The 12,003-nt window shown below is 43.5% G+C and overlaps 1 protein-coding gene across 12 annotated transcripts in view; it reads left to right on the top strand.

The window, feature by feature from the left end:
• The window catches only part of pbrm1 (polybromo 1), an 89,644-nt gene that overhangs the window by 50,734 nt on the left and 26,907 nt on the right, over positions 1-12,003 (top strand). For 10 of the 12 annotated variants that reach the window (XM_070895429.1, XM_070895434.1, XM_070895431.1 and 7 more), the window contains one exon: positions 9,537-9,674. The exons of the other annotated variants lie outside the window; for them this stretch is intronic. In XM_070895429.1, coding sequence (XP_070751530.1) covers positions 9,537-9,674 — 138 coding nt within the window. The remainder of the gene's footprint in view (positions 1-9,536; positions 9,675-12,003) is intronic. 12 annotated transcript variants of the gene reach the window in all.

Genomic DNA, 12,003 nt, shown 5'->3' with positions numbered 1-12,003 from the left:
CACCAAATGTATCTTTTTAAGATTTGCTTGCGCAGTGGCCGCTTAAATGTTATATGGAAGACATATGCACTGATGTATTTCTGTTTTCCTTTTTTGTGTTTCTACTTAGTAATCAGGCATAGACCGGCAGCAGATATTTTGTGTACAATCCTGTCTTCATTAATTTCCTGAAGTTTTACTTTAGTGATGATATCATTGGAGATAGCAGGGTTTGGGCAGCCAACCAAATTCTTAATGTTATCTGATAACTTCTCTCTTGTTCTACATCAGATACCAAGGTGTTGAATAAGAGTCCATGACATTAGTAGCCCTCAAAAACTGTGGTACCTTCTTATCTACCCTTATCAAGATAGTTGACTAATCAGAGCTCCCACTCAGCAAGCTACAAAGATGATAGTGCATCAGCTTCTGTTTGGAAACTGGGCTTCCTCTTAAATTACAAGATCCATCGAATAAACATTTGCTTTAAGACTCTGGATTTTCTTACAACTGTAGTGTCACTTCAGACCCATTCAACACAGAAAAAAACTGAACAATAAACTCTCTGTCTTGCATGTTTGTAGACCAAATTCTGGAAATCAGTCAAATATGGTTAGATATATCCATTGTTGGATCTTTTGTAACATTCAATTATGAGAATGGGAAAATTTTGTATCAGGACTTGTGATCAAAGAGCTGTTGCACTTGACAATCTCCTTTATTTACTCTAATTTCTTCTTCTTTAGAGAATCCATAAAAACATTAGCGCAGAAGGAGACTAGGGCATTATGTTAATTCTGCATTAGTCACAATGGTATAGTGCTCTTGCTTTTGTGACCTGATCATGGCTCAACCACTGTTTTTAATTTTAAAAATAGCCATGTTAATGCTATTTTGGTGCCTGAAGAAGTGTGGATGAACGCTATGCAGTTTTCATTTTGTTGCTTCTGGGGAGGTCCCAGCGGATTGGAAAACCGCAAATGTAATGCCCCTATTTAAAAAAAAGAGGCAGACAAAAATCAGGAAACCATAGACCAGTTAGCCTAACATCTGTCATTAGGAAAATGCTGGAGTCCATTATTAAGGAAGCGGTAGGGGGACATTTGGAAAAGCATAATTCAATCAAGCAGAGTCAGCATGGTTTTATGAAAGGGAAATCATGTTTGACAAATTTGCTGGAGGCTTTTGAGGATGCAACGAGCAGTGTGGATAAGGGGGAACCAGTGGATGTGGTTATTTGGATTTCCAGAAGGCATTCGATAAGGTGCCACATAAAAGGATATTGCACAAGATAAAAGTTCACAGGGTTAGGGATAATATATTAGCATGGATAGAGGATTGGCTAACTAACACAAAAAACAGAGAGTCGGGATAAATGGGTCATTTCCCGGTTGGCAAACAGTGACTAGTGGGGTGCCACAGGGATTGGTGCTGGGTCCTCAACTATTTACAATCTATATTAATGACTTGAATGAAGGGACCAAGTATAATGTAACCGAGTTTGCTGATGATACAAAGATGGGTGGAAAAGCTGTAATGTATGTATGCCTGAGTTTACCTGCCACCAGGAGGAGCGACCGTCTGAGGTCATTGGGCCACAGACACACACGTGCAGCCCTTGTATATAAAGAAAGCCTCCATGTTTAATCCTCACCTCTGAGAGCTAATAAAGTAGAGTCAGGTCGCACCTGATTGAGTTCACGGTACTAAGCCTATTGAGTTATTGCATACGCAACATTTGGCGACGAGGCACAATACAAACTTTCACGCACAAAAAAAATGAGCACCGTTGGAATCCTGGAGCGATTCGTGGAGGGAGATGACTGGGAGGATTTTACAGATCGCCTCGACCAGTACTTCGTGGCCAACAAGATGGATGAAGACGCTGACACAGTTAAGCGCAGGGCGGTTTTCCTCACGGTTTGTGATCCAAAAATCTATGGTCCCATAAAGAATCTGCTCTCACCTGCACGTCCAACGGAAAAGACCTATGAGGAATTGTGTACTCTGATTCGGGACCATCTCAAACCTAAAGAAAGCATCATTATCTCAAGATATTGCTTTTACAAGCATGTTCGTTCTGAGGGCCAGGATGCGGCGGAATTTGTTGCCGAACTGAGACGTTTCGCTGGGCCGTGTAAGTTTGGAACCGCATTAGAAGACATGCTGCGTGACGTCTTTGTAATAGGCATAAACCACGAGGCATTCCTGCGGAAGCTGCTGGCTGCGGAGACGCTGGATCTAAGCAGGGCCATCACGATCGCCCAGGCTTGCCTGACCACGGTCAATAGTACAAAGCCGATATCCTCGCAGATTCGGAACTCCACGGCAAGTACTGTGCACCAGATTGAGTCGTCGATTGGCAGAGCTGCACCTGGCAGGGCCTACCCGACTATGTTTGCGAAACCTGTAGCTGCTCGAAGTCCGCCATTGAGCACGAATCCGATTTCACCCTGTTGGTGTTGTGGGGGCAATTATCGGCCTCATCAATGCCGTTTCAGACAGTATATTTGTCGAGGCTGTGCGAAAATGGGGCACCTTCAGCAGATGTGTCCGCAGCTCAACAAGCATGCTGCGACACACCACGTGGATGATGATGACCGATCCGGCAATGCAACCCGAGATACCCGAGGAGGAAGTGTATAGTGTACATTCGTTCCTGACAAAGAGCCAACTGATAATGATTGAAGTAAAATTGAACGGCGTGCCTGTATCTATGGAATTAGACACAGGTGCGAGTCAGTCAATTATGAGCCAGAGGACTTTCGAAAAGCTGTGGGACACCAAGACTGTGAAACCCAAGCTGAGTCCAGTAAATGCAAAATTGCGTACCTACACCAAAGAGCTCATACCAGTGATTGGCAGTGTAGCAGTCAAGGTGTCATACAATGGGGCAGTTCATGATCTATCTCTGTGGATCGTTCCAGGCAATGGTCCAATGCTGTTCGGCAGGAGTTGGCTCGAAAAAAATAAAGCGGAACTGGAATGATATTAAAGCTTTGTCCTCGGTGGATGATGCTTTGTGTGCTCAAGTGCTGAGCAAATTTCCCTCGCTGTTTGAACCGGGAATCGGCAACTTCACTGGAGCCAAGGTACAGATCCACCTGGACTCGGATGCAAGACCTGTCCATCACAAAGCTCGGGTGGTCCCATACATGATGAAGGAGAAGGTCAAAATCAAACTGGACAGACTCCAACGTGAAGCAGTCATTTCACCGGTCAAATTTAACGAATGGCCTAGTCTCATTGTTTCTGTGCTGAAGAGTGATGGCACTGTCAGGATTTGTGGCGACTACAAGGTTACGATCAACTGAGTTTCGAAACCGGATCAGTACCCGTTACCAAAGGCTAATGACCTGTTTGCAACACTAGCCGGGGGAAGATCATTCACCAAATTGGATCTGATGTCGGCCTATATAACACAGGAGCTTGTCGAATCGTCGAAAAAACTTATGTGCATCAATACGCATAAAGGGCTGTTCATTTACAACAGGTGACCTTTCGGAATTCGCTTGGCTACAGCCATATTTCAGAGAAACATGGAGAGTTTACTGAAGTCCGTCCCAAGAACCGTGGTGTTCCAAGATGACATTCTGGTCACAGGTCGTGACAGTGCCGAACACCTGCACAACTTGGACAAAGTGGGGCTCAGGCTGAAATGTTCAAAGTGCGTCTTCATGGCACTGGATGTTGAATTCCTGGGAAGGAAGATTGCTGCAGATGGCATCAGGCCTACAGACTCAAACAGAGGCCATCAAAAATGCACCCAGACCCCAGAATGTGATGGAGCTGCGTTCGTTCCTTGGTCTTCTCAACTACTTCGGTAATTACTTAAATTGAGCACATTATTAGAACCATTGCACATGCAGCTCAGAAAAGGTGACAACTGGGTTTGGGGTGTATCTCAAGAAGGGCCTTCAAGAAGGCTAGAAATCTGCTTTGTTCCAACAAATTGCTGGTACATTATGACCCGTGCAAGCGTTTAGTATTGACCTGTGATGCTTCATCACATGGGGTTGGTTGCGTGCTCCAACAATCGAATGAGTCAGGCAAACTACAACCCGTTGCATACACACCGAGAAGCATGTCTAAAGTGGAAAGAGCCTACTGCATGGTAGAGAAAGAAGCTTTAGCTGCGTATATGGGGTTAAAAAGATCTGTTTGGGCTTCGTTTCGAGCTTGAAACCGATCACGAGCCGCTCATATCTTTGTTTTCAGAGCGTAGAGGTATCAATACCAACGCGTCGTCCCGCATCCAGAGGTGGGCGCTGACATTATCTGCCTATGTTTATGTCATTCGCCATAGACCTGGCACCGAGAATTGTGCCGTGCATTGAGCCGTTTACCATTGCCCACACCAGAGGTGGAAACGCCACAGCCCGCAGACCTACTGTTGGTCATGGATGCCTTTGAGAGTGAAGGGTCGCCTGTCACTGCTCAACAAGTTACGACCTGAACCAGCCAGGATCCGATCTTAGCGGTTGTAAAACGTTGTGTCCTTAGTGGTGATTGGTCGGCCATTCCCAGGGAAGTGTGTGATGAGACCAAAACCTTACAACCGTCGCAAAAATGAACTATCCATTCAATCGGATTGTTTGCTATGGGGTAATCGTGTTGTTATGCCCAAGTAAGGCAGGGAGAGATTTGTACGAGATTTACACAGTCCTCATCCCCGGTATTGTGATGATGAAGGCCATTGCCAGGTCTCACGTTTGGTGACCTGGCATTGACTCTGATTTGGAGTCATCAGTGCAACACTTACATGCAGTAAAGCAATGCACCAGTGAAATCTCCGCTAAGTCTGTGGTCGTGGCTATCCAAACCATGGTCGAGGATCCACACCGACTATGCGGGTCCTTTCCTGGGCAAAATGTTTTTGGTGGTGGTGGATGCATATTCCAAATGGATAGAATGTGTAATCATGTCATCCAGCACATCCACAGCCACCATTGAGAGCCTTCGTGCCATGTTCGCCACTCATGGTCTGCCTGACATCGTTGTGAGTGACAACGGAGCGTGCTTCACGAGTTTGGAGTTTCAAGAGTTTATGAAACTCAATGGTATCAAACACGTAAGGCCAGCACCATTCAAACCCACGTCCAATGGTCAAGCGGAACGGTTCGTCAAACCATCAAGCAGAGCCTGAAACGCGTAACTCACGGTTCTTTGCAGACTCGCTTGTCACGCATACTGCTTAGTTACAGGACGAGACCCCACACGCTTAACGGGGTCCCCCCCTGCTGAACTGTTAATGAAGAGAGTTTTGGTCTCCTAACTTGAGGAAGGACATTCTTGCTATTGAGGGAGTGCAGCGAAGGTTCACCAAACTGATTCCCGGGATGGCGGGACTGACACATCAAGAAAGACTGGATCAACTGGGCTTGTATTCACTGGAGTTCAGAAGAATGAGAGGTGATCTCATAGAAACATTTAAAATTCTGACGGGTTTAGAGAGGTTAGATGCAGGAAGAATTTTCCCAATGTTGGGGAAGTCCAGAACCAGGGGTCACAGTCTAAGGATAAGGGGTAAGCCATTTAGGACCGAGATGAGGAGAAACTTCTTCACCCAGAGAGTGGTGAACCTGTGGAATTCTCTACCACAGAAAGTTGTTGAGGTCAATTCACTAAATATATTCAAAAAGGAGTTAGATGTAGTCCTTACTACTAGGGGGATCAAGGGGTATGGCGAGAAAGCAGGAATGGGGTACTAAAGTTGCATGTTCAGCCATGCGGTGCAGAGGGACCTGGGGGTCCTTGTGCATGAATCCCAAAAAGTTAGTTTGCAGGTGCAGCAGGTAATCAGGAAGGCGAATGGAATGTTGGCCTTCATTGCGAGAGGGATGGAGTACAAAAGCAGGGAGGTCCTGCTGCAACTGTACAGGGTATTGGTGAGGCCGCACCTGGAGTACTGCATGCAGTTTTAGTCACCTTACTTAAGGAAGGATATACTAGCTTTGGAGGGGGTACAGAGACAATTCACTAGGCTGGTTCTGGAGATGAGGGGGTTACCTTATGATGATAGATTGAGTAGACTGGGTCTTTACTCGTTGGAGTTCAGAAGGATGAGGGGTGATCTAATAGAAACATTTAAAATAATGAAAGGGATAGACAAGATAGAGGCAGAAAGGTTGTTTACACTGTTCGGGGAGACTAGAACTAGGGGGCACAGCCTCAAAATACGGGGGAGCCAATTTAAAACTGAGTTGAGAAGGAATTTCTTCTCCCAGAGGATTGTGAATCTGTAGAATTCTCTGCTCATTGAATGTATTCAAATCACAGATAGATAGATTTTTAACCAATAAGGGAATTAAGGGTTATGGGGAGCGGGCGGGTAAGTGGATCTGAGTCCACGGCCAGATCAGCCATGATCTTGTTGAATGGCGGTGCAGGCTCGAAGGGCCGAATGGCCTACTCCTGCACCTATTTTCTATGTTTCTAAAGAGAGGTCTCAAGATCAGGCTCTCGCTTGTCCACCCTGATCTTAACGATCACATCGAAAACAGACGTCAACATCAGTGGTGGTATCATGATCGCACTGCCGTGTCATGCATCATCTTTATTAATGATCCTTTGTATGTGCTAAATTATGGTCAAGGCCCCAAGTGGGTCACTGGCACTGTTACTGCCAAGGAGGGTAACAGGGTGCTTATTGTCAGGCTCACTAATGGGCAAACATGCAGGAGGCACATTGATCAGACGAAATTGCGGCACACACATGAACCGGAACAGCTTGAAGAAGACACCATCAATGACCAATCGATTCATATTCAGCCATCAGAAGTCCCTGCTATTGTCAATGAATCTGGACCTTCAATCCCCGACATGGACACTGTCACTCCCATTAGATTGGCTACCCAGACTCAAGTCATGAATGACTCGGCGAGCTCACCCAGATCTGGCATTGAACTGAGACGATCAGCTAGGGAGCGGAAAGCCCCGGACCATCTCAATTTGTAAATAGGACTGCTATCAAGATCTTGGGGAGGGGGGGGGGGGGGGGGGCGGAAATGATATAATGTATGTATGTCTGGGTTTACTTGTCACCAGGGGGAGCGCCCGTCTGAGGTCATTGGGCCACAGACACACATGTGCAGCCCTTGTATATAAAAGAAAGCCTCCATGTTTAATCCTCACTTTGAGAGCTAATAAAGTAGAGTCAGGTCGCACCTGATTGAGTTCACGGTACTAAGCCTATTGATTGGCTAACTAACAGAAAACAGAGAGTCGGGATAAATGGGTCATTTTCCGGTTGGCAAACAGTGACTAATGGGGTGCCACAGGGATCGGTGCTGGGCCCTCAATTATTTACAATCTATATTAATTACTTGGATGAAGGGATCGAGTATAATGTAGCCGAGTTTGCTGATGATACAATGATGGGTGGGAAAGCAAATTGTGAGGACACAAAAAATCTGCAAAGGGATATAGACAGGCTAAGTGAGTGGGCAAAAATTTGGTAGATGGAGTATAATGTGGGAAAATGTGAGGTTATCCACTTTAGCAGAAAAAATAGAAAAGCAAATTATAATTTAAATGGAGAAAAGTTGCGAAGTGCTGCAGCACAGAGGGACCTGGGGGTCCTTGTGCATGAAACACATAAAGTTAGTATGCAGGTGCAGCAAGTAATCAGGAAGGCAAATGGAATGTTGGTCTTTATTGCAAGGGGGATAGAGTATAAAAGCAGAGAGGTCCTGCTACAGTTGTACAGGGTATTGGTGAGGCCACACCTGGAGTACTACTTACAGTTTTAGTCTCCGTATTTAAGGAAGGATATACTTGCATTGGAGGTTGTTCAGAGAAGGTTCACTAGGTTGATTTCGGAGATGAGGAGGTTGATTTAGGAAGATAGGTTGAGTAGGTTGGGCCTATACACATTGGAGTTCAGAAGAATGAGAGGTGATCTTACCAGATTATGAGGGGCTCGACAAGATGGATGCAGATAGGATATTTCCACTCATAAGGGAAACTAAAACTAAGGGACATTATCTCAAAATAAGGGGTCACCCATTTAAAACTGAGGTGAGGAATTTCTTCTCTGTAGGTTGTAAATTTATGGAATTCTCTGCCCCAGAGAGCTCTGGAGGCTGGGTCGTTGAATATATTTAAGGCAGAGATAGACAGATTTCTGAGCAATAAAGGAATAAAGGGCTATGGGGAGCGGACAGAGAAATGGAGCTGAGTCCATGATCAGATCAGCCATGATCTTATTAAATGGCAGAGCAGGCTCAAGGGGCCAGGTGGAACGATCTTACTCCAAATTCATAGTATCATGGTGCCATCTAACTTGGGCTTTGGTCCCTAGTTACCCAGCTTGATGTGACTGAGGTGAAATGTAGGGCTTCATGTTAAAAGGGTTTTTAATAATACTTTGTGGATAAGAGAAAACATTTCCACAAACCAACAGATTTTTATCCATTCTGAAGCAAAAATGGGTGGTTAAGTCATTTCAAAAGTTTATCCTACATAAATACTTCTGGATAAGAGCCATGGCTAAATCCTAAGCTACAAAGAGAGTTAGTTTGGATAGCATATAAGGAAGTTTGCTACTTGGAAACTTCCTTTCATTTTTATCAAACGTTAATGTATGAATTTACAAGTTAAACAGGATACACAATTGGGAGGCAATCTTTAATTCAGGTTATTGGACCAGACCAAAGGTTACACCCTTCTTCTCTTACAGCACGACTATCTGAAGTATCCTATAGTATGTAGGGAAATAAAATACAGGATACCTAGCTCCAGTAGGCACACTACTCCTCCTTTGACTGATGTTGTCCTCCATATACCAGGCTCCCTGCTGCCCTCTGACCTGAACATATCTTTAAACAAACAAAATTGAATGATCTGATTTCTGGATATTTGCATGCCTTACTGCTTTGCTTCATTGGGTGAAAAGGAACTGGACATCAGAATTTATAAAGTGGAGAAAGAGGATGAATCATGTGGCTTACCTTAATTTTACACTGAAAATGTGTTAAAATAGCATTGTCCCTGTGTTTTTTCCCCATTGGATGACAGGATTTTGGTATGTGATGAATGATATTCAGAGAATGAAGACGACTCTACCAAAGGTAGGTAATCCAACTTTGCAGTCAGAAAACTATATTTTCAAAGTAGACTACATAGAGGTGTGAGCAGACACATTTTATTACCATGCAAATACTTGGTAAAATGTGTCTATATCCATTTATTACTCATGTGTTAGCTCATCACCACATACTAATAATTCCATTCCTTCAAGTAGTTGTAGATCTCTTTATCCATTAGTTTGTAGTGCATGCCTCATTATGCAGATCAAGGTTCCCTCTAAGTATTCAAGTTGATTAGTAATCAAATTCACATGTTCATGGCTTAAGAACCCAATCATAAATTCAATAGGAACAGTTTATTTTATTGGTGCATGCCAACATGTTATTGACGATTCAAAATTATTCATATAAGAGAGAGGTTTTCTTATACAATTATCACAACTAGTTTAGAGGGAACATTGATGCAGACTGTTTTGCATGTTATTGACATCCTTGATGCATGTTTGAAATTTGTTGTTATCCTTTAAGGCATGATAGGTGGCTACCCACAGGGCATGCCACCATTACAAGGCTCAGTTGATGGCATGGCCAGCTTGGGCAGCATGCAGCCACTTCACCCTGGGGTGCCTCCACCACCTCACCTTCCCCCAGGCATTCAACCGCTGGGTAAGAACATCATTGCTAAATCATTATTTTGTTTATATTGTGTCATCCTGCTTTAAACAACCATTGATACTAATTGTGTAAAGTTCAGCAAGAGATGATTACAGAACAATTATCTAATGTATGCCATTTACTGTCATTTTTATTCCAGAAATTGGGAACAGTATTAACAATCTTGGGGTTTTTGTGTACTGAATAGTTTGTGCTAATTTCTTGTAATTTTTTTTTCATTTTGAAAGTACTGATGCATTTTTAGACCAAATTGCCATGTTCTGATCTGTTCTGCTGAAATAAATGATTTGTATCAGTAACCTTTCTAATCGTGCCTTTCATAATATAAGAAAACAGCTATTTTCTGTCAAAACTGTCAATTTAAAAGTGAGGTGATCTTGTCTAACCCTAATTTAATCTCCAGATAAAACAATTTTCTAAAATTGTTTCACAAACATTGTCAAATGATGAAGTTGTTGATCTATTTTCTTGCTAAAGAAATAATTAGCCCAAGTAACTATAAAATCTGTTAGCATGTGCTACTGAAACACAATAACTGTGCTTTGTTTGGGCAGTTAAATGTGTTTGTTTTATAATTGTTGTTATGGTTAGAATTGTAGTGACGGTCGTACCAAAACGATGGCCCCATTGAAAAAGGAATTCGTGTTAATGACTGCTAGTATTTATTAAGGCCAATATGAAAGAGGCAAGCTCTTCTATGTGCTTCACAGACCCAAACAGTCCACAGTATCAGTAGGCTGCTGCCATACATGTTTCTTCTATTTCTACTTCTTCAGGAGATCAACACTAACAATTTAATTTATACAGCACTTTTAACATAAAAATGTCCCAAGACACTTTCCAAATAAGTGTAAGAAAAATGGATACTGGACCAGGAAACAAGAGATTAGGAATAGTGACTGAAAGCCTGGTCAAAGTAACGGGTTAGCAATTGATGACCAGATCATCTGCACACTAAATAAATTCAGGTATGCAGCCCTCTGACTTAAAGTAGCGAAGATAGGGGCTACACCAGAGGAATAGGAGCGAGTGATTAATATACAGTGTACAGGGCATCAAAAGGCAGATTGATTTAAACAGGTTTGACAGTAGCAGTCATGACAGCTGGAAGGTCAAAGGTGCACCAGTGCTGGAACCAGCTGATAACGGTCATGTCTTGCTGCTTAGTAACTCGTGTAATCAGCTGTGCGATTTTTCCAGCTGTCAGAATTGACAGCTTTAGATTACGAAAGAGTGAGTGAACTGAAGGAAATCCTTATTAGGCGGGAAATTGTGTTAGGGAAATTGATGGGATTGAAGGCCGATAAATCCCCGGGGCCTGATGGTCTGCATCCCAGAGTACTTAAGGAAGTAGCCCTAGAAATAGTGGATGCATTGGTGATCATTTTCCAACAGTCTATCTGGATCAGTTCCTATGGTCTGGAGGGTAGCTAATGTAACACCACTTTTTAAGAAAGGAGGGAGAGAGAAAACGAGTAATTATAGACCGGTTAGCCTGACATCGGTAGTGGGGAAAATGTTGACATCAATTATTAAAGATGAAATAGCAGCACATTTGGAAAGCAGTGACTGGATCGGTCCAAGTCAGCATGGATTTATGAAAGGGAAATCCTGCTTGACAAATCTTCTTGAATTTTTTGAGGATGTAACTAGTAGAGTGGACAAGGGAGAACCAGTGGATGTGGTGTATTTGGACTTTCAAAAGGCTTTCGACAAGGTCTCACACAAGAGATTGGTGTGAAAAATTAAAACACATGGTATTGGGATAGTGTACTGACATGGATAGAGAACTGGTTGGCAGACAGGAAGCAGAGAGTCGGGATAAACAGGTCCTTTTCAGAATGGCAGGCAGTGACTAGTGGGGTGCCGCAGGGTTCAGTGCTGGGACCCCAGCTATTTACAATATACATTAATGATTTGGATGAAGGAATTGAGTGTAGATGTTTGCAGATGACACTAAGCTGGGTGGCGGTATGAGCTGTGAGGAGGATGCTAAAAGGCTGCAGGGTGACTTGGACAGGTTAGGTGAGTGGGCAAACGCATGGCAGATGCAGTATAATGTGGATAAATGTGAGGTTATCCACTTTGGTGGCAAAAACACAAAGGCAGAATATTATCTGAATGGCGGCAGATTAGGAAAAGGGGAGGTGCAACGAGACCTGGGTCACCACATGGTACATCAGTCATTGAAAGTTGGCATGCAGGTGCAGCAGGTGGTGAAGAAGGCAATTGGTATGTTGGCCTTCATAGCTAGGGGATTTGAGTATAGGAGCAGAGAGGTCTTACTGCAGTTGTACAGGGCCTTAGTGAGGCCTCACCT

The sequence above is a fragment of the Pristiophorus japonicus genome, chromosome 12 (genome assembly GCF_044704955.1).
Source record: "Pristiophorus japonicus isolate sPriJap1 chromosome 12, sPriJap1.hap1, whole genome shotgun sequence".
In the NCBI taxonomy this organism is placed as follows: Eukaryota; Metazoa; Chordata; class Chondrichthyes; family Pristiophoridae; genus Pristiophorus; species Pristiophorus japonicus.
Note: the sequence above shows the minus strand (reverse complement) of the source record. Positions and strands in the feature narration are given on the sequence as shown.